Here is a 23,118-nt window from a genome sequence, read left to right on the forward strand (position 1 = left end):
TAGTCTACAAAAGGCAGTTTCAAACACCGACTTAAAGAACATGCATAAGGCAAATGAAAACCTATTGGGCTTCCCCAGCCATAAAGAAGGCCACATCTATACTACTATGGTTGCTACGCCCCCCACCCAAAGAATCTGTGCCTTTTCAGGGTGGCACAATAACCAGGCATCCAAAAGCTGCAACTGTCCCCCATCTCTGTATCTCCTTGTTGAGAAGCATTCATGCTGTTGAGCTGTACTGATCTATTGTTTTGGAGCTGTTAGTCCAGCTTTCACTAAGGGGCATCCTGGCGCTGGGACTGATGGGAGTTGTAGTCCAAAACATCTGGAGGGCCGAATGCTGTGTTACTATGGAGACTCTAGCTGCTAGACAAATAAATCTCAAGTGGGAAGGATGCTATTGCACTTAAGTCCTGCTTGTGGGCTCCTCCTAGGCACCTGGCTAGCCACTGTGAGAACAAGATGCTGGACTAGATGGGCCATTGGCCTGGTCCAGCAGGTCTCTCCTTATGCTCTTTGCCTACAGTGAGCTGAGAAATATTTCACTCTGTATGGAAGAATCATAGAGTTGGAAGGGACCCCGAGGGCCCTCTAGTCCAACCCCCTGCAATGCAGGAATCTCAGCTGCAGCATCCAGGACAGCTGGCCATCCAACCTCTGCTTAAATATCTCCAAGAGTCCTATGGAATCCAGTTAAGATGACTTGAATGCCCTAAACGGCCTCGGTCCAGTATACCTGAAGGAGCGTCTCCACCCCCATCATTCTGCCCGGACACTGAGGTCCAGGTTAGAGGGCCTCCTGGCAGTTCCCTTGCTGCGAGAAGCCAAGTTACAGGGAACCAGGCAGAGGGCCTTCTCGGTAGTGGCACCCGCCCTGTGGAACGCCCTCCCACCAGATGTCAAAGAGGGGGAAAAACTACCAGACTTTTAGAAGACATCTGAAGGCAGCCCTGTTCAGGGAAGCTTTTAATGTTTAATAGGTTTTTGTATTTTAATATTCTGTTGGAAGCCGCCCAGAGTGGCTGAGGAAACCCAGCCAGATGAGCAGGGTATAAATAATAAAATTATTATTATTATCTGTCATGGTTGCTTTAGCTGAGATTCCTGAATTACAGGGGGTTGACCCTTGAGGGTAACTTCTATGTTTCTATGACAGGTCCAAGGTCACCCAGTGGTGGAGCCCAGTGGCTTCATGGTGGAGTGAGGATTATGAACCCTGGTCTCCCTGGTCTTAGTCCAAAGCTCTAACTACTACACCACACTAGCTCCACTTGGTTTCCAATCAGTGCACACCCCATAGCTTACTGTAACTTCGTATATCACAAATAGTTTGGGTTGTTGTTGTTGTTGACTTGCTTTTGTATAGTGCAGGAGCACCTCCCAGCCAGGAGTAATAAAGTAACATTGGGGAAGCATCACAGGTCAACTATTAAAGTGGAATGACGTGTGGATGGTTCAGTACGAACCCACCACTAATGTGCTCTCATTGCAGGGTATAAATGAGCAGGGTATAAATAATAAATTATTATTATTATTATTACTTGTCCCTAAAGCAACAACCATGGCCCCATCTCCAGTCATACATTTAAGTTTTCCCAAAATATGTGTGCATAAGCTTCTTCCAGAAGCCATTCAAAATAACCATGAGTTGCCTCCTGGCATTGGCTCCAGTCTGCCTATCTAAGCAAGTCCACAGCGCACGCCTCTCATCCCATGTTCTTTCCTACGGCAGGGAGACAAAGGTGACCAGGGTCCTCCAGGAGAAAGAGGACTTCCTGGGGAAAGAGGGCTGGCAGGCAATCCAGGCCAACCTGGACCTGCAGGACCCCCGGGACCCCCAGGCCAGTCCCTTCCAGGAGCTCCAGAATGTGGTGGTGCCAATGGTGGAAATGAAAAGGTGAGACTGGGCCAGGGGGAGAGAACTGAGGTCACTTCCTGATGAGTTGTTTGTTGAGCATTCATCCCGATTGGCTTCCACAAAGTTTGCGAAGAGGTTAGACAGCTCTGAGCACTCATTCTGATTTATTGGGGGGGGGGGCGTGTTATGACATTACATCAAGCAGCTATCATCACACACCTTCCTGTGTGTTTTCCCATCACTTTGGTTATCACACAAAAAAGACTGATTTGGGGTGGGGGAGCGTGTTTGTTGTGCAACAGCACCAAATCAACTTTAATTGGGCAACCGGAATGTGCCAATATGTGATTGATCCACAGCGGAAGATAGCAACACTTTGGAAGCACAGAGGCCGGGGGGGGGCGGGTTCCGGGTTATGTGCGTTAAAATATTTTTCCAGTGCTTTGAAGTATCATCAACTTTATGAGCAAATGTTTTCAGGCTTTCAGGGAGATTTCTAACCCTTTGGCCCATGCTACAGTCCCAATCTGGATTAGCAGAGCCAGCACCGGTTATTTGCATGGAAAGAAAAGTTTCCATTTGTGTTAACTGAAGCTTTTCTTCCAGGCATAGGAGAGATGTCCAATCCAGATTGGGACTGCAGCAGGGGGAAAGTATTAAAGTCCTCCCTGCCAGGTTCCCAATGCCTGCCGTTTATTTATTTTTTAAAAGCCACTCATGCAGCTGCTATTTTTTGGGAACAGCTTCTCTTCTGCTTTGGCCCTAAGACACTCACACATGCATTATATCAGCACAAGGTAGACATGGAATTTGCAGCCCTGTCATGTCTTCTTTATCTTTTAAACCTAGTTCTTACTGAAGCGATAAGCTTTTATCAGGACTACGGATCGTGGGTAGGAGCTTGTATGGTTGAATACAAAGAAATTCCCTGCACACTGTGCCACTCTTCTCCCTTACATGCTAGCTTTCTGCATTTGGGGTTTTTTTGTGGAGGGAAATATTATCGCGTTGCTCCCACCTCCCATCTGAAGTGATCCAACTCAGACCTAGGTATATCCTCTCAGGAAGAACTAGATCTTAGCTTTGGTTTCCTATGAAGTCAGAAATCTTGACAAATGCATTAGCAACTTCCCAAAGATGCTGAACGATATTTTTTCTGCCTCTTAAAAGATCAACAATACACCTTGTGCCTCTTGTCATTTTTCCTAGGGGGTCAGCATCATGGAAGGGCCCCCTGGTCCAATGGGCTACCCAGGTCTTCCTGGACCTCCAGGATACCCTGGTCAGGAAGGACCCCAAGGGCCCCCTGGCCTTCCAGGGCACGAAGGTCAGCAAGGTACTCCAGGCCTCCCTGGCACACCAGGCCAGCCTGGCCCACCAGGATCCACAGGGCCTGCAGGCATGCCAGGGCCAGTGGGGGCAGAGGGGATTCCCGGAGCCATGGGCCCTGAAGGGCATCCAGGACTTCCAGGCCACATGGGGCCACCAGGACCACCAGGCACCCCTGGGCAGCAAGGGCCTCCAGGACGAGAAGGGCTTCCAGGGAAGGACGGGCCAAAGGTAAGCAGCACCGAAAGTGGTGTCATGGGTGAACTGTCAGAGGTGTGCAGCCTAATAGCAGGAAGGCAGGATAGAAGGGAGAGGAGAGCTAAATAAGACGGGCAGGAACAGGGACGTGAACTTGCAGGCCTCCTCCTACCTACGCCCTGTAACAGTGACAGGTATTTTGCTAGCTGAATTTCCAAAGCAATTTGGGTGGGTCTCTGCTTGCCTTGAATCAGAAGCAGAGTGGGTGGGTGTGAGTCAGAGGCAAGGGACACCAAGCCTACATTTCTCTAATATTATAATAATAATAATAATAATAATAATAATAATAATAATAATAATAATAATGTTGGTGCAGTGGTACCTCGGTTGTCAAACGTCATCTGTTCTGGAAGACCGTTCGACTTCCAAAGCATTCGACAACCGAGGCGCAAAGGGCCATCTGCAATTTCCATTGAGAAAACTGAAAAACACACAGCAGAAGCCGTTCAGCTTCCAAGGTGTGTTCGAAAACGGAAGCAATTACTCCTGGGTTTTCGGCCTTCGAAAAACGGAACATTCGGCTTCTGAGATGCTCGGAAACCGAGGTGCCACTGTACTTACAAACCTTGGGTTTCTGTTTTAGGACTTGTGATAATGTTCGTGGTTTATTCTTGCAGGGTGAGAAGGGTGAGGTTGGCCTACAGGGCCCTCCTGGCAATCCAGGTGTGAAAGGTGAAATGGGGCCTCAGGGTGCACCTGGGCCCATGGGTCCTCCTGGTGAGAATCGGGTGAGTGGAAATGCGTTTTGCTCTGAGCTAGCATGCTCTCTGATACCCATCTGGGATTGCTTACTTATGGCACACTAAGGCTGTGTACACATTCCCGCTTACTCTGCATCCAGTGCTCTCCCACCGCTGGTTTGTGAAGACATATACACACGACACTAACCACAATCTACACCTGTCCTGTAGAGTCTTGAGGAACATTGCATTCTGATGTGTTTTCCTCCCACAAACCAGCTTCCATCTGATCATGAAAGCCATATGAAGGCATTAGGGTTGCCTGACCTCCAGGTCTGACCCGAAGTCCTCAGGTTTGCCTGCCCTCCATCCAGGTGGCAGGCAGAGGGTTTGAATGTCCAGGTGGATGGGAGTGCCTTTAATAATAAAAAATATTATTATTATTAACAGAACTGTGCATTCAGCTTGAAGGCTCTAGCCCAGCAGGAGTTGGCTGCAAATTATAGCACAGACACTTTGGGCGATCTGCCCTCCTTCTCCTCTCCCCTCTCCCAATTAACTTCTGTCTCCATGATCCACCGAGGGCCTCCCCCAGAACATCAAATAAAGAAATAAAAAGGAGCATTCTTTGCCTAGATCCAGGTTTGGGGCAAGTACTCTTTGGTTAGAGGAACCCCAGCAGAGATTTAAAATTGCAAAATATGCAGCAAAGTAAAGAGTGGAAATATAGGCTATTAGATCTTTAAAACAATCCCTTCTAAGTTGCTTCCAAAATTCCCCCCAGTGGCAGACTTTGAGCTCTCAAATTTCAGTAGCACCATGTGCAACACTAAAATTCTGCACGCATCCTGCCTCTTGCACTCCATTCTAAAGCATTGTTTTAGCGCCCCCTGCAATGCAGGTCCCAGTGTGACCATACCGGTCATGCTACCCTTAAACCGCTTCTGTTCCCTCTTCCCTTAGCACAGAAAGAGACCGCATTTAAGTGGTTTACTTACAATCTCTTCAATAGTCATATTCATGTGTTTTTCCATACATCGGCAAGAAAACACAGGCAGTAAAACATAGGTTCCAAAGTAGTGAATGCTTCTAAATTATTTGTATAGAAACAGAAAGATAGCTTGCTTAAGCCACACAGCCTTAGCTTGAAGCATCCAACTTAGACCTCCTTACAGGTAGGGTTCCACCCAAAGTAAGGGGGAGTGACCTAGCCAAGCCTGGCAATAATAATAATAATAATTTATTATTTGTACCCCACCCATCTGGCCGGGTTTTCCCAGCCACTCTGGGCGGCTTCCATAGAAACCAAAAATACACTAAAATATCACGCATTAAAAACTTCCCTGAACAGGGCTGCCTTAAGATGTCTTCTGAATGTCAGGTAGTTGTTTATCGCTTTGACATCTGATGGGAGGGCGTTCCACAGGGCGGGCGCCACTACCGAGAAGGCCCTCTGCCTGGTTCCCTGTAGCTTTGCTTCTCGCAATGAGGGAACTGCCAGAAGGCCCTCAGCACTGGACCTCAGCATCCGGGCAGAACGATGGGGGTGGAGACGCTCCTTCAGGTATACTGGGCCGAGCCCATTTAGGGCTTTAAAGGTCAACACCAGCACTTTGAATTGTGCTCGGAAACATACTGGGAGCCAATGTAGGTCTTTCAAGACCGGTGTTATGTGGTCTCGGCGGCCGCCCCCAGTCACCAGTCTAGCTGCCGCATTCTGGATTAGTTGTAGTTTCCGAGTCACCTTCAAAGGTAGCCCCATGTAGAGCGCATTGCAGTAGTCCAAGTGGGAGATAACTAGAGCATGCACCACTCTGGCAAGACAGTCCGCGGGCAGGTAGGGTCTCAGCCTGCGTACCAGGTGGAGTTGGTAGACAGCTGCCCTGGATACAGAACTGACCTGCGCCTCCATGAACAGATGTGAGTCCAAAATGACTCCCAGGCTGCGCACCTGGTCCTTCAGGGGCACAGTTACCCTATTCAGGACCAGGGAGTCCTCCACACCCTTCCCCCAAAAACAGTACTTTTGTCTTGTCAGGATTCAACTTCAAGACAGCTTGCTCTATGGTCTTAAAGCCTTCGTGCATTAATTAGACTTAAGCATGTTGGTTATATGAGGCAACTTATCCCACAGAAGTGGGGTGAGATGGCCCCAAAGGCAAGCTTGTGTATAACTTACTTTCATAGAAACTTTCAAGACATTATGACCACAGACACGAGCCTGCCAAAGCATAGGGTGATCCTGGTTACATTTTAGAAGCTAAATGGAACCTGGAATTGTGATAGTTATGAGGCTTCCGTTGCTTCCTATTGATCCTTGGGCCCTTGCCCCTCCATGCGGGACTGCTTTTTATTCTTCCTTGCCCCTTCCATTTCCGCCTTCCACTCCCCCAGTTGTTGCAAAAAAGAGAGGCGAAAACCCGGGGGGGGGGGGTTCTTAAGGGAAGATGAATGGACTTGGAAATCTATACATACGTTTTATAAATATAAACAGGCATGTGCAAAAATTGTTCTTAATTGGCACATAAACACCAAAGTCTGACAAGAACACAGGTCCGAAGGATCTGTCACTTGTGCATGGGCAGTTGTTGGGGGGGGTGTTCCTTATGGGTTGCATCAATGCCCTTCTCTTCTCTCTTTGTAGTGCAACACTCATGCAAGAGTTCCTGGGCCTCCAGGTCCTAAGGTGAGTATGAAGCCTATCAAGCAACATGGCAGAGATGGGGGGAAGCAGTGGCCTTCCAGATGTTCTTGGGCTCCAACTCCCTTCAGTCCCAGCCAGCAATGTCAATGGTGAGGGATGATGGGGGTTGTAACCTGGCCTCTGCAGGGTGCAGGTTCCCCAGCCCTACTTGCACTGGCATGCTTTTGAACTGCTATGTTGGCAAGAGCTGGGACAGAGCAACAGAAGCTCACCCCGTCGCAGGGATTCGAACTGCTGACCTTCCAATCAGCAAGGACAAGAGGCTCAATGGTTTAGACCACAGCACCACCCTTTCCCCCCATCCCTGTCATACCAGCAGGAGAAACAAGGTGGTGCAGGAAGGGCATCCAAAATCTCTGTGTGTGGGCAACCACTGCAAAGACAACGGCGTGTAGTTAGGTTGTGGACTAGAGCTGACTTTGGATACCCTGGAAATTCCTTTTCTTCCTCACTTTCACCACCCCCTGCCCCCAGTTACAAGGGGAAGAGTGGAGAGATGGGTGGTTGGCTGCCTCTCCTTCCTTTCTCTTTGGGTGATGTCCCTTCTTCAGAAGGATGCGGTAGGAGCCCTCGCTCACTGAGCCCACCTCAAAGTTTTCATCATGACCTGAAAGGATGGGAAAAGTGGGAAACCCAGAGAACCCATGATCGCGAATTCTATTCATCCTTGTTCGTATCTGTGTTTATTTTTGCTCATATCCTCTCGTGATATGTGTCTCTTCCTCCCGAAAAAAAAAATCATTTTGTGTGTCTCTTCAGCATTTATATTCCTGCCATCTTATCTTCTCCCTGCTTCTCTGGTCTCTGTTTTGCCTTGTATCAAAAGTAGAGCGGGTGTGAGTCAGAGGTGAGGGACTCCAAGTGTACATTTTTCTTTAAAAACAAAAATTAGTACTTACAAACTTTGGATTTCTGCCCAACTCTCTCTCCCTTTCACTCCACCTTCATCTGCTTCTGCCTTGTCTCTTGTGTATGTTCACATTAGTGCTTTAAAACGCAGCAAGGTTTGCTCCAATTCAGCTGCAAAATGGGAAAGTGCCGGGACAAAAAAAAAAATCCCTGCTCCTCCAATTCAGCTGTAAAATGGGAAAGTGGTGGAACAAAAAAAATCCCTGCTCCTACATGGAGTTCTAAAGCACAGATCTGTGCCTGGAAAGTGCAGTGCAAAAGGAAGTATAGCTGAGCCCTTAGTTTCATGCTAGACAGGGGCCTATCTAATCAGTTAATGGTGGATTAATCCTGGAATTGTAGAGCTGGAAGGGACCCTGAGGGTCATCTAGTCCTACCCCCTGCAATGCAGGAATCTCAGCTAAAGCAGACATGCAAGGTGGCCATCCAACATCTGCTTAAAAACCTCCAAGGAAGGAGAGTTCTCTCCTTGCAAAGAGCAGTGCAAAATCACCAATCGTAAGAACTTTTGGGTATCAGTATAAGTTTGTGTGTGTTTGACTACAAAGCCACAGACTTCCTGAGTTCATACTTTTAAGGTGCAGGGAAGCTGCCTGCAACTTTAGATCTGCTTTGCTGGGTTGTGGCAAAAGCCCTTTCACTACTCCAGCCATGTATTCCCCTGCAATCTTTTCAGAAGCAAAGAGCTGCAACGAAACCTAGGGGACAAAGCAGCAGTTAATAACCCGGTTAGCCTCATCACACCCCGAACAGAATCAGCAGCGCAAGTTTGTACGCTGGCCAGGGGAAGCTGCTGTGAAGAAAGGCCTCTAGGTGAATAGTCTCTAGGTTCAAGAGACTCTAAATACGGGGTGATTTAGAGTCCTCACAAACCATCAGCTTCAGGCAGTGCTGCCCACATGTTCATTGAAGTGTCCTTTGAGTCGGTGAGCCACCCTGTCTTCTTCCCGAAATTGGGTGTGGTGGGGAAAGGACCATCCCCAGGAGTGTCGTTCCCTAACTTGAGAGCTCCTGATCCTGGTTATATCTTAAGCTTATGAATAGGCTTGTCACTGTGTTCCTGGCTGTACCTATAAGTGTGTCATGGGGATTTGCAATTTGACCTCCTGTTTGGTTTCTTTTCTTCCCTCTTGCAGGGTGAAAAAGGAGAACCCGGAGAACGGGTACGTAGTTGTGCAAAGAGGACCCACATCTTCAAGCACTGTGATGCATTCTTCTTCCTCCTCCTTCTCTTCTTCTTCTTCTTCTTCTTCTTCTTCTTCTTCTTCTTCTTCTTCTTCTTCTTCTTCTTCTTCTCCTCATTCTAAGGCCCTTCATTGTGTTTTCTTACCCAGGATTGCTGCAACTGCCCTGGAGCAACAAAAGCTGACTCGGACTCCTGGACACCTTTTACCTACCAAGAGGTACACTGAAATATGTTTGCCCCCACCCTGCCATTTAGGATTGGTGGTCTTAACACTGAGTACACGGGGCAGTGTTTCCTCCAAGGATCAGCTAAGAGGAAATTTGTGCTTGATATCTGCTACAAGCCTTTGTCTGTGGAGGAACAAAAAACAAAGGCGGAAGCCAATGTAGGGTGAAAGGTATTTTAGTGGGCTTTTAGTGCAAGTCTGAATTGTCATGAGCCAGGGGTCAGCAAACTTTTTCAGCAGGGGGCCGGTCCACTGTCCCTCAGACCTTGTGGGGGACCAGACTATATTGGTGGGGGGGGAGTGAACAAATTCCTATGCCCCACAAATAACCCAGAGATGCCTTTTAAATAAAAGCACACATTCTACTCATGTAAAAACACCAGGCAGGCCCCACAAATAACCCAGAGATGCCTTTTAAATAAAAGGACACATTCCACTCATGTAAAAACATGCTGATTCCCGAACCGTCCAGGCCGGATTTAGAAGGCGATTGGGCCGCATCCGGCCCCCGGGCCTTAGTTTGCCTACCCATGTCATGGGCCATATTGGAGGAGGCGTTTCCCCAGGATCTCCTCTTAGGGTGCACACAGGTTGTAGAAAAAACACCCCAAAAAATCAACCAACAATTCTTGAACATGTCCCACTGCTTCTCATCCCCAAGAGTTCCATTATATTGATACATGCATGTTCCAAAGCAATGCCAATATTAATATTTAGGCATGGCTTAGTAAAAAAAAAAAGTTGTCACCGTTACTGGCCAATTTATTTATTTACTATTTCATGTCACAAGATTTATATGCCGGTTGACTGTAACAAAGCCTCAAAGTAGTTTATAGAAAGAGCCAAAAGTGCAGTGTCAGGAGACTCTCCCAGCCTTTGCTAACGGTGGTTGTGTTCCAAAGTGTGACCTGCCATGGGTGTAAACATCCTGAATTTCTGCAGTCAATAGGAAAAGAGGCAGGGGGTGTGTGGCTTATGTATTAAGTAAAAATGACATGGGTGGGCAAGATGTGCCCGTGAGCAGTATCAAGATATTGAGTTGGCGTCTTTTTCTTCTCCTCCTCCTCCAGAATGGCAAAGGAGACCTTGAGATATATGGCTCGATTGCCAGCCGTGTAAGCCAGCCATTTCATCTTCTCCAACAAACCTTGGTTTGGTTTTGGTTGTTTTTTAAAAAAAAATTGCCTAAATTGGGAGTAGGGAACCTTTTTCAGTTTGAGGGCTGGCTTCCCTCGTGGCAGCCTTATGGGGTCCATGTGGTGGGTGTGGCCAGAGGCAAAAGTGGGTGGAGCAATGGATGCGACTCCTACCTTTGAACATTCCAGCCATGCAAAAGTCACAAGTTTCAGCACACAAGCATACAAACCATCCCTCCATCCAGGCTAGCAGGCAGGGCCAGCCCAGGACGCTAGAGGCAAAACACAAATTGCTGCCCCTGTCCCCTCTGCTGCATGCTTGCATGCTGCTGTGCACCCACCACGCACCTGCCTGGCATGCGCCCGCTGTCGCATGCACGCATTGGCATGCAGCTGCGAGTGTACGGGGGGGGGGAGAGAGAAGATCATGAGTGGTGTGCTCATCAGAGGCCAGATCTGCTGCCCCTCCCAGCTGCCCAGAGCTTGCTGCCCTGAGACTGCTTCATCTTGCCTCATGGGTAGGCTGGTCCTGCTAGCAGGAGGCGTAATCACAGTTCAAGGCACAGTCCAGCCAGGCAAAAGCACTCGAGAAGGGCTTGGTGATGGGATGCAGGTAGAGAGCCCCAGAGGGCTCTGCATTTGACCTCTTGGCCCCAGTTTCCACCCACCCACTCACCACCCCAGACTAAATGAGCATTGTATGGAACCAAAGATCCCAGGCTGACTTCCTTAGAGCACTGGAGTCCACCTGAGTCTTGCACAAGAAACAGTTGTGCAAGCAGGCAAGCTATTCGCCAGCCCATTCAGATGTCAAGGTGTGAAATGTAATGGTGTTTGCAAAGTTCACTTTCAGAATGCAGATAACACCCAGTGTCTCTGTTCCCTTCCATGCTTCTTTTAGGGTCCTCCAGGCCCCGCAGGAAATCCTGGCATGCCTGGGCCCCCAGGCCCTCCTGGACCACCGGGAGTTATTTACCTTAATGTAAGTGATCCTCATTCCCCCCCCCCCAAAAAATCCCACCTCATTGTTAGGGGACATGGAGCAGCCACATGGTATTTAGAGAGTGACTTGTGGAAAGTTAGGGATCTGTCTCCAGCTGTTTTTTAAACATCACATACCGTATTTTTCCCTCTATAACACGCAGATTTTTTCTCCTAAAAAGGAAGGGGAAATGTCTGTGCGTGTTATTGAGCGAATGTGTGGTCCCTGGAGCTGAAAAATCAGGCAAAAATCAAATTGCGCTTCACGGAGAAGGGAAACCTGAAAAGAGGAAGCGGCTGCTTTCCTGCATTCTGCCTCAGGGTCTTACTGCCCACCCGCCTCTGTTTCATTGCTGTGTTTGCTGAAACGGAACAAAGAGCAGGGAAAGCCCCTCCCCTCCAGGCAAGCAGAGGGGAAAGCAGAGTGTCGTTCCTTCTAATTCCTCTCTGTGCTCCGGTGCTGCTGGGGGAGAGGGAGAGAGAGGGGGGGGAGGGAGAGAGAGGGGGGAGGGGGAGAGAGAGAGAGAGAGAGAGAGAGAGAGAGAGAGAGAGAGAGATGGCTGGCTTGGGTGGGGGGAAACTTTTGCCTTTCTTTCCTCCCTCCCGTTAAATCCCTCTCCTGCATTCTTAGCCAGCTGCTTCTCTGCACACCCCTCTCATGTCCCTTCTTTGTTTTTCCTTCGCTCCCCACTTAAAATGTGGTTACAAAGCATAGATCCACATGGATCCTCAGGATCTTTGCATTGGGTCACCCCAAATTCACCATCAGATCACATAGCATGTCCATGGCTACAGCCTGCCCCCCCAAAATCACGCACCCACTGTTGCCTGGGGCTGCAATGGTGCAAAAACGTGGTTAAAAAGCATGGATCCACATGGATCCTCAGGATCTTGGCATTGGGTCACCCCAAATTCACCATCAGATCACATAGCATGTCCATGGCTACAGCCTGCACCAGAAAAATCACGCACCCACTGTTGCCTGGGGCTGCAATGGTGCAAAAACGTGGTTACAAAGCATGGATCCACAGGAATTCTCAGGATTTTTGCATTGGGTCACCCCAAATTCACCATCAGATCACATGTCTGTGGCCACAGCATGAAGCACAAAAATGATACATCCACTGTTTCATTCAGAATGTTTTTTCCCTTGTTTTCCTCCTCTAAAAACGATGTGCGTGTTATGGTCAGGTGCGTGTTATAGAGCAAAAAATACGGTACATGGGATGGGCTTTTTCTTGCTTTGTGGGATTTTGTATCTAATACTGAAAGCTATCCCCCTTTCCTCTTTAACCTGTGTTTTTTCCTTCCCCCGTCTCCCATCTATTTCCAGAGGGTGATCCCTGCCCCACCCAGGAGGCATTGCAAGCAACCGGTGAGTTGGCAGGGCCAAATGGCTGCTTTTTTGCTGCTCTCTAATACGTCTTGCAAAGACAAGTAGCTCCAGGCTCCACCAAAAGCATTGTTCAGCAATCCAAGCCTCTGTTGCATGAGAGGACAGGCCAAAGGAATATTTCCTGTGCGGAACAAACAGAAGTGTTTGGTTCTGGTGTAGCAGCAGCCTTGGCTGAAATATTAGTAGTATTAGTATTTATTACATAATTGGCAAATACATTTCATTAATTAATTGCTCTTTACAAAATAAAGAAAAGTTCTCAAAGCAGCAATAATTTAAAATACAAATAGGTAGCCATGTTGGTCTGCCATAGTCAAAACAAGAAGTGTGCATGCACACGAAAGCTCATACCAAGAACTAACTTAGTTGGTCTTTAAGGTGCTACTGGAAGGAAAAAAAAATTTTGTTTTAAAATACAAAGTACCATAAGATGAACCACAACCAAAATTTACAGAAATGATTAGGTACAACAGACGGTATGTAAACAGACAGTGCTGGCCTGCAGACAAAATTAATGCTGCTGACCCCTGAACTTGGTAGAAGCTCCCCACACATAAGACGCAGCCCTGTGGGTTAAGGGTCCCTTGCTCAGCAAGGAGGCCGATTTAAAAATCTTTTGATTCCATTTTTCACTGAGTCCCACCCCAAACTGGGCAAGGTGTTTTCTGCACACTCCATTCGTCTCTATAACTTGGCTAATGTGGTGCTCATCTCTCTGCTCTTTGTTTTCTTCCAGTTGAGCCAGGACCCATCTTTGGATTCAGGTGCGAGCCGTTCTCTCTCTGGCTAATAATGTGCGACTTCTCTTGCGTATCTGCTCTACTGCGGTTTGATGTGGCTTGCATATCTATCCAGCATATGGCCAACCGGCAGCCACTTTTGGGGGGGCGCAAGTATATAGTCTGCAGAGGGTTTTTCTCTGACTCTGCAATCTGTTGTTCCACCGGTTCTTTGCTGAATGCAGCCTGTGGATGACACAATATTAGCCCAGGACTTGCATGTACACTTCTAGTAGACGTTTAGCCCTAGCCAGTCCCTTCTTCACCACCTTTACAAGGGAAGAGAAACTTGTGGTAATGTATGCAATGTGCCCTGTTTGGGTGTTTTCCCACAGTCTTCCTTGCCACCACTGGCAGCACACTGGTCTTGGAATTTGAGCTGTGAGTGTGTTGCCAAGTCAGTAAGGAAGAATTGTTGTCTGCCAGCCATTCTAATTTAGAACCATTAATATGCAGCACTTCAGGATGTTGTTTACAGACTCTCCTCTTTGGGGGCGGGTGGGGTGAGGTTTTTCTTGTACAGTTGATGGAATATTTGCTTCCTGCCACAAAGGGATGGATGGTGGATGGATAGTTCATTCTGTCGTTTTTCTGCTGTGCAGATGATGGGCTGTCTTTGAAGGATTCTTCCAATGACAACCAGTATGGGTTTAAGGTATGTCACCTTCATTCTTCTCCTTTCTGATACTCCCTTCAATAGTTAGTCCAGGGTAAAGAGCTGAACAAGTACATGTAGAGGGAACCAGGCAAAGGGCCTTCTCAGTGGTGGCGCCCGCCCTGTGGAACGCCCTCCCACCAGATGTCAAGGAAATAAACAACTACCTGACTTTTAGAATACATCTGAAGGCAGCCCTGTTTTTAATGTTTGATGTTTTATTCTATTTTTCCTGTTGGGAGCCACCCGGAGTGGCTGGGAAAACCCACCCAGATGGGTGGGGTACAAATAAATTACTACTATTAATTGTTGTTGTTGTTGTTGTTGTTGTTTTCCTCCACCACCAGCTCCTCTACACATGAGATTTAGAAATTCATTTCAAATAATCTGGATTTCTTCACACCCTCAATGAAATCTCCTTCAGCTATCTCATTTCTAAGTTATCAGAGAAATGTTTTTCTCTGTCCTGAGACAACATGCTTCTTATCTGAAAGCCAGGGGTTGCAGGTGGAACAAAAGTTATAAATTCTGCTCAAACAATACACAACTGCTAAGTGTTAGGTTAGTAGCTACTAGATTCTACAATAATAATCTAAGGATCACTGAAGTGGCTCGGGAGCACCCCTTTCGTTCAGTAGCAAAAACCAAACAAATACAATTTGCTAGTATAAACCTAAAACTTCTGTAACTTATCAAAATGACAATAGTTGAACTAAAAATGTAAAGCATGGCATAAATTATCTACCTGATGAAATCTAGGCCTGTGCCAAATTTCAAAATGATCCACTGAAAATTGCCAATGATACAGTAAGTTAAAAAGTGCTGAAAATTGACACATTGACCCCTTTTACTCCATTTTTTATACAATCTTGTCATATATTTGTTTCCACTTTGGGTGGGAAGCTATGGAAGTAATTCAAGCTCCTTGAAGACATGTTTTCATTGGTTTCATGACGTTCTGAGGAGCACTTCAAACGTTATTATGGTTTTATTGCCCCATTAAGGCCTATAATAGCCACTGTTGGCAAAATAATATGATGTGTGTGCCGTATAAATATTGAAGCAATATTCATGGACCATTCTTCAGTGTTTGCAGAGGGAGCCACCTAGCGAATAGGATGTGTAATGCCTGTTGTTTAGTTGTGGGACCAACTAGGAGACACCAGCCGTTGGGCTGTGGTCGCATTTGGAAGCCTGATAAGTTACTGTGAGCACCACACAGATCCCCCAAGAACATGATGTGCACATTCCACAACCACACACATCCTAAAACACACACACATTGCTACCCCACACATCCCAGCCCATACACAGAAATACGCACAGCACAGACACTCCACCCAGGCATAAACAGTTTACTCACTGAAGGATTCCTGTAGCAATATGGCAAGGCTCAGGTGTTTCATAAGTCATTACAGGGCCAAAACAATGTGGAGCATCTTTGCAGGTCCAGGCACTTCATTGAGGCCTGAGAGACCAAAGAAAAACGTGGGGGCACAGATAGCAAATTTTAAGCTTGTGATGTGGCACAACTGTTGTCGCAGCATGTTTCTCAAAGCATCGGCCTCAGCTTCCGGTTTCCTGGCTTTGTGGAGCTTGAGAGGCAGCATAAGATAGCCTTAACTCTGGTCAGCCTTAACCGAAAGGTCTCTTGATCGCTGAATTGCAAAGCCTTCCACCAGTTGAGGGTAAGTGTGCTTTTAATAAAGGCAGCTGCTCTTCCTTTACTTTCCAGCACTCCACGTGGATCTTCAAGTCAAAAGAGCTGATGTTCAAATCGGCCTCCTCCATTCCTGAAGGCAGCTTGGTCTACGTCAGTGAAGGGAATGAAGCTTTCTTCCGAACCCCCAAGGGATGGAGCAGGCTTTTGGTAGGAAAACACTGGGACACTGATGTGCATGACTCTGTAGATGTGCAGCACTCAGACTCGCTCAATATCTGATACAAAAGCATCTGGTTGGCCACTATATGAAACAGGAGAATGGGCAGCCACTTACCAGGGATGATGTAGTGGGTTTATTGCATCAGCAGGAGGTAGGACTGCTCTACGATTCCCTAGACTGTTTAGACCCTTTGCCCTGATCCAAGAGGACTGCTCAGCTGCTCTCTTTATTTTTAAAAATCAGGATGAGATTAAGTTATGCTTTTGTGGCTCGCTTGCTTGAGCTACCTGGGCAATGCTTGCCCTGATGGCATGTTTTAAAAAAACTTTTCGCACATGAGAACAAATGCTCTTTTTTTTTACACCTTTCGGTCCAGCCTTATCCCTGTTATGTTTCTATTGTCTCTTGATCAGCTGGAGGATTCAGAGTCTTTGCTGGTTGGAGATGACCCTTCGGTGTCTACAGACAGAAATCAGGTGTGGACTTCTTCCAACTTGTAATGCTTTGCCATTGCCTGTCCAGCAGGTCTCCTGGGTTTTGCTCTGGCTTAAGTTAAAGGGCTGAAAGTGGGGAGAGCAAAGAAACCGAAAGCCCATAAAATATTACACCCATTTGGATGGCACACTTGCAGAAGAACATAGTTAACTGCTGGATAAAGTAATGATGAAATTAAGTGATATAAACCCCTTTGAGTAATAAATTTAATCTATTTGTAAAGCACCTCGTCTACACACCAACAACTCCTTACTCCAGCCTCAGCGGGTCTATTTAATTCTTCTCAACAACTGCCCCACCACAGCTACGGACAGGCAGAAAACTCTTACTGGGAACAGGCTGCATGCACTGCTGCTGCTAGCACCTTCAACACCTTCCTAGTTCTCTTTCACTCCGTGCTTGGCTAGTAGGAGGAGCAGGTGGTGTCTGAGGGTGGCAATACTTTGCTGCTATTTATGTGTGCATGCATTCTAAGGGCTCGTTGACACAGCATTTGAGTTTAAGCTGAGTCACATTAAAAAATGGTTTTGTTTCACCATGTATCCTGTATTCCTAGGTCCAAAACGACAAAAGCCAAGCAACCGTCCAGACTGTACCATCTAGCATCCCCCAAAGGATCCCTTCAGTAAGTTCAACAGGAGAGGAGTGTAAGGCAGTCAAGCTGCTGGCACAACAGCTTGCCTTTTCTTCTTCTTTTTGAGTGTTGTCTCAGGCAAAGAATTTAGGGTGGGGAGGGACACGGGTGGCGCTGTGGTCTAAACCACTGAGCCTCTTGGGCTTGCCGATCAGAAGGTCGACAGTTCAAATCCCCACTACAGGGTGAACTCCCGTTGCTCTGTCCCAGCTCCTGCCAACCTAGCAGTTTGAAGTCATACCAGTGCAGGTACAGTGGTTCTCAAACTTAAACTGTTCCAGAAGTCTGTTTGACTCCCGAAACCATTCGAAAACCAAGGCGCAGCTTCTCATTGGCTGCAGGAGCTTCCTGCACTCAATTGGAAGCCACGTCAGACATTTGGCTTCCGAAAAACGTTCGCAAACCGCAACACTCACTTCCAGGTTTGCAGCATTCAGGAGCTGATTTGTTTGGGGGCCGAGCCATTTAACAGCAAGGTACCACTATAGATATATAGGTACTGCTGCGACGGGAAGGTAAATGGCATTTCTGTGCACTCTGGTTTCCTAGTTTCCGTCACGGTGTTCTGTTTCGCCATAAGTGGTTTAGTCCTGCTGGCCACATGACCCGGAAAGCTGTCTGTGGACAAACGCCTACTCCCTCGGCCTGAAAAGCAAGATGAGCGCCACAACCCCATAGTTGCCTTTGACTGGACTTAACCATCCAGGGGTCCTTTACCTTTACCTTTTTTTATAGACCTTGCTGTACCAATCTCTTCTTTCTGGAGGCCCCCTTGAAGATATGGTGCAAAACCTGGCAAGGCCATAACAAGAACCTGACTGGTTGATTGACACCACTGCTCTGGTTGATCTACTTCACCCTGTTGTCCTCCTTAGGTGTCAGGTGTTTAACTAAAATCCCTCAATTTTTCTAGCTCCGCCTAGTGGCCCTCAACATCCCCCTGACTGGTAGCATGAATGGGATTGGTGGCGTTGACCTGCGGTGCTATCGGCAGTCACAGGAGGCAAAGCTGCGTGGAACTTTCCGGGCCTTCCTGTCATCATCCACTCAAAGCCTAGTCTCCATCGTGAAGAAAACTGACAGGAACCTGCCTATTGTCAACCTTAAGGCTAGTAGCAACATCCTGTTGAATTCTTGATTTGATGCAGACATTTTTTCTGAGGAGAGCACTGGTACCTGATGAAAAAGGCATGTGGTGCTTGCCTAGCAACTGCCCAACTAATTCTCATGGATAAGTGATGACCCTAGCAGGCACTCCTGTGTTTTTGGGAAGGGCAGGATTATTGTGCCTTCCACTGCTGTGGCTGAGGCACTTGGGTTGTAGAATAATGTTGTGGGGCCTACAGCCTCTTTGACTGTTTTCTATCTTGAAAAGCATTGTTTCTGTTGCAGGGCCAGCTGCTGGCAAAGAGTTGGAATTCCCTCTTCAGTAGTGCTGCTCGTTTCAATTCACCAAAGTCCCCCATCTACACATTCAATGGGCGCAATGTCATGACAGATCCTATGTGGTGAGTAACATGTGGGGAAAGAAAGCATCTGTAGAGCTATGTGACCATATGGGAGGTACAAGCAAGGCATCCCAAACTATATTCACCAGTTCCCCCATAAGTGGGACTGTACCTAATTGGGGAATATCTAGGTGAGGAAAATATTCAGGAGGCCCAGAAGGGGCAAATTAATGGGTAATGAGGTCCAGCATATTAGATTTCTGGGGAAGGTTTTTGAAGCACACAGGTGAGGAGTTCAGAACCTACATCTTGCCTATTGCATACCTCCCCTGCTCCACAGCTTGTCTCTCCATGTGCTTTTTTTCTCCACTTACCACGAGTAATGGAAGGAACCATGACCATGGACTCAGCTATACAGCTGCAAATAAAACGTTTTAAGTGTGCTGTAAAGTACAATACACAAATGTGACACTAGATGGCGACCATGAGCTATGGCACATTCAATATATTTTCCAAAACTTTTTTTAAAAAAAGCATTTTCACAGCGTTTTTAAAATATGTGTGTAGATTCCACCTATCTATGAAAAACACCTGGGCAGAGGAGCTGCTGGGAGATGTAAATGGAATCTGCAGGAAACACTGGGCTGTGCTTCCCTTTTGCTGTTAAATTCAGATCCAACCTCTTTCTCTGCTATTGGGATGATAGTTCCACATTTAAACACATGCAGCCACAGCCATTGTGTTTAGTTTGGCCCTTGGGAATAATGGATTGAGACAAGATAGGATTGGTGCTTTTTTGTGCCATGCAGTTGACTTCAGCTATCCACTTTTGTATGTCCCTGCTGTTTGTATGTTCAGGAGACAAAAGGCAGTCTGGCATGGTGTCAAACAACTGGGAGGCCAGGCCGAAAATCAAGACTGTCAGGAGTGGCGAACAGCCTCCAGCCAGTCCAAAGGCCTTGCCTCACCTCCAGCCGGAGGCAAGTTCCTCACAGCGGACACACATAGCTGCTCAGACTTCCTGATTGTTCTGTGCGTGGAAAATGCCTTCTGAGATGAGTGCAGCTTCAGATCAGCAAGGAACAGCAGAAGGAGCCAGTTGCTACAAAGGCTGGATCAGGATGAATGAAATAAGCCTTTGACCCTTAAGACACATGAGGTGGAAAATGCAGGTACTCATCCTTCTACCACAGCTGGGAAAGAATGTTTGAGAGGAAAGAAAACCATGCATCACCTGCACCTCAGCAAGCTGTCATGTGTGCTGATGTGTAGAATCAGCAGCTCACACAGGCAGGTGCAAAAGGGGCTTCTGCTTTGTTACAATGTGTGTACCTGGACTTACATGTGCACCACCAGCACTCATGTACAGTATGTTCATATACACACTGCTGAGAGGTTTAGGAACTTTTGCTGGAGTTATGACGTGTGCTTGTTATGGATGTGTGTTAACCCTTATGCCCACAAGAAGCTCTCACATGAAGAAACAAAGAAAGCTTGGTTTATTATACAAGGTGTGACCGGAATATTCGGTGAATGGTCACAGAAATTGGACAGCGAGAAATATTCAAACATACATACCTTACAGGCCTTCAAAGTAGCCCCCCTCTGATACAATGCACTATTGACAACATTAGTACAGTAGAACTGTTGGAAACGTCTGGAGAAGTCCTCTTTTCCTACTGCTTTCAGTTCCCTTGCACCTTGGAAGTGTGAAATGTTGAAAAATCTGTGCCCTTTCAGTGCAAATTTCAGTTTTGGAAAAAGAAAGAAATCCGGTGGGACAAGATTAGAAGAATTTGGAGGATGGGACAACTCAGTAACCTCAGTAACGATTTCACATGGAATATGCAATTCTTCCGCCATCATTCGGACGGACAAACGCCAATCCCACATCAATAACGCACAAACTTTGTCGACATTTACCGCCATTCTGCTCGTTGACAATCTGCCAGACTGAGGGTCATTTTCAATGGTTTGCCGCCCTTCACGGAAACACTTAAACCACTCATACACTGTCTTTTAAGTTACAGTTTCATCTTCGTACACAATTGTGAGCATTTTGTGGGTTTCTGATGCTGATCTACCCAATTTGAAACAGAATTTCATATTGACTCTCTGCTCCATTTTCAATCACAACACACTGCACTATTAACAGCTACTAAACGCTACCACATGAACGTAGGCCTGTTAACAAATGCCGAGACACGTGCACATATGTTAGCTGAAATATGGATGAATGCCTCCCACATGTCTCCGCGAATCCAGCAGTTCCCATTATTGCATACAGGGGTGATTCACCCTACTTTCTGGTCACACCTTGTATAAAACAGGAGTGGCAGAATATATAAAAATGCTGCTTTAGACCGCAAAGTTACAGTCTAAGCAGGTAGAAAATTACACTACATACACACTTTGATTAGAGATTCCCTAACTATTCCAAAGGCCTACAGAAGCATGGGCATGACAATTTTGCCATAAACCCACACTAGAAGGAGGGTGGGGGTGGGGAAGGAAAGCATACCTGTCCTTAAAGCAAAGCAGACATGTGCAGAGTCCTAAATATCTCTGGTTTAAGTGCTGTTCTGTTGGAGCTGTGAGAGCTAACAAATCTTTGAATCTAGGTTTTTAAAATACCTTTATGCCATTATGTACGGAGATAAACCACATCATAAATTCAGATTCACACACTCCTCTTTACAACTTCATCACATAGGTAAATCTCTCAGAAGATATGTCTGTGTGCGTGCATTTGTGTGCACGCACTCACAGAGATACATGTGCGTGCACAGAGATTCACAACCTGTTCTCTGCTTAGCAAAAAAAGGTGGCAAAAGGGATGTATTGTGCACAGGAATTTTTATGGAATGTTGTGGCTTTTCCCCCACAGTGTTCCTCCATGGGTAAACATAGATCTCATGAAGAAAAGGCAGCATCTAGGTTGCAGGCACATTTACATTTTTGGAACTATTGAATTCTACAGCAGGGAGGTGTTAACATCTGTGGGACAGCTCCTGCACACTCCTGCACTAGCAAAATGACCTGCAACCAAAGCATTTCTGGCAGGTCGAGCATCCTCTTGAAAACAGCCCAAAGAACTGCAACAGCAACCTTTCTAGGCAGCTTGATCTGTTCCTATACTGTGTTTATAAGGCTGATACTACACTGTTACATATCGCAAATACTAGTAAGGAAAACCCATACAGTAGGGTTGTCATACATCTGGGAAAACCTGGACATGCCAATCCAGGTGGATTTTTACATTTTAAAGGAAATGTCTGAGTTGGGGGGCTCAGGCTCGGGCAGCTTGGACTTGAGCTGCTCTGCACACCACAGCTGCTGCCAGCCCAAGCCGGGCAAAGAGGCACACAGGGAGCAGCAGAGGCCTCATGCACCCATGTGTCTCTTTCCCCGGCTCAGGTTGGCAGTGGCTCAGGCTGCCCTCTTTTTTGCTCTTCAATATATGGCAACCCTATCATACAGTCACCATCACACATGACATTAGAAGTTCTTGCACTTCTTGATCTGAAATGTTGGTAGAGTGTTCTTTTAACTTCAAAATGCTGCGCCCCCCCCCCATGGGAGAAAGTTTGGTTGCTTGTTTCTTTTTAAAAACTGATTCCAGTTTAATAAAGATGCTATTTTGAATAACCTTCTCCAGCTTTCCCTAAACCTAACAAAATTGGTTGATTTGAGCATATGGAACATCAGTTATGACAATGATAAAGAAATGAATGAGAGGCTTTTTATGATCTACTGGGATCAGATAATCCAGCTACACCCAAAAAACTCTCAAGAGCGACAAGAGGATCAATATATGTAGAAAATTCCCTAATTGCCACGAGGTTCTCATTCTAGCAATGTGGAATTCATTTGTCCTGGACTCTGAACACCATGGGTGCAAACCTGGAATCATTCCATTACATCTATTAAACTTAACTGGTGAAAGGTGCCATTTGTGTAACACTTTAATCCCCCCCCCTTTGATTAGTTGCAATGCAGTTACTTATTTTATTATGAAAAACAGATCCTCATTGTCCTGTAATTTCCTCCCTACAATCCTATTTCCTCTCACCTTCAACTTTTGAATCTATTCCTTGTTTCCTCACTCCTGTTTTAAGTCATTTTACTGAGTGTACATTTGTTTACAATATATCAAAGGAGGTTAATTTATGTTATCACAATATATTTTTCAACAAGTTTTTTTTAAAGGACAGCTTAGTTGGTTAGAGGGGTTTTTAATTCCATCCATCTTTTGACATGTTTCTTCACACTGTAATAAGGCTCCATGATGGAGAAGGTCCGATGTGAAATAAAAATTGTTCGTTTGTCATTCTCTTTTGCTTCTGTGTCATGTCTTTTCAACTGTCAGCATCCAACTACTAGTGGACTTTTATAGCGCACAATAAACAAAGTTGATCAGCATAACATAACCATAAAACAGCATAAAAATACTGTTCAGTGGAGTCTCACAGCCGGGTCTCTCCTGGGTATTGGTAGTAGCCCAAAGCTTATTGAGGGGTGTGCATACCTCCAGTTTCTTATTCTTTATTTTCTATGTATT

At 46.4% G+C, this 23,118-nt stretch overlaps 1 protein-coding gene across 3 annotated transcripts in view; it reads left to right on the forward strand.

The window, feature by feature from the left end:
- LOC128400751 (collagen alpha-1(XV) chain-like) overlaps positions 1–22,892 on the forward strand; it is a 49,248-nt gene extending 26,356 nt beyond the window's left edge. For 2 of the 3 annotated variants that reach the window (XM_053363207.1, XM_053363205.1), the window contains exons 10-26: positions 1,733–1,897; positions 3,068–3,418; positions 4,063–4,173; positions 6,770–6,811; positions 8,875–8,901; positions 9,073–9,141; positions 10,221–10,265; positions 11,188–11,268; positions 12,601–12,642; positions 13,400–13,427; positions 14,045–14,097; positions 15,833–15,967; positions 16,394–16,456; positions 17,032–17,100; positions 18,023–18,217; positions 18,502–18,617; positions 19,416–22,892. In XM_053363207.1, coding sequence (XP_053219182.1) covers positions 1,733–1,897; positions 3,068–3,418; positions 4,063–4,173; positions 6,770–6,811; positions 8,875–8,901; positions 9,073–9,141; positions 10,221–10,265; positions 11,188–11,268; positions 12,601–12,642; positions 13,400–13,427; positions 14,045–14,097; positions 15,833–15,967; positions 16,394–16,456; positions 17,032–17,100; positions 18,023–18,217; positions 18,502–18,617; positions 19,416–19,611 — 1,788 coding nt within the window. In that variant the 3' untranslated portion in view covers positions 19,612–22,892. The remainder of the gene's footprint in view (positions 1–1,732; positions 1,898–3,067; positions 3,419–4,062; positions 4,174–6,769; positions 6,812–8,874; positions 8,902–9,072; positions 9,142–10,220; positions 10,266–11,187; positions 11,269–12,600; positions 12,643–13,399; positions 13,428–14,044; positions 14,098–15,832; positions 15,968–16,393; positions 16,457–17,031; positions 17,101–18,022; positions 18,218–18,501; positions 18,618–19,415) is intronic. The other variant, XM_053363206.1, reaches the window with a different exon arrangement.
- The last annotated feature ends 226 nt before the right edge of the window (positions 22,893–23,118 follow it).

This window comes from Podarcis raffonei, chromosome 13, assembly GCF_027172205.1.
Source record: "Podarcis raffonei isolate rPodRaf1 chromosome 13, rPodRaf1.pri, whole genome shotgun sequence".
Lineage (NCBI taxonomy): Eukaryota > Metazoa > Chordata > Lepidosauria > Squamata > Lacertidae > Podarcis > Podarcis raffonei.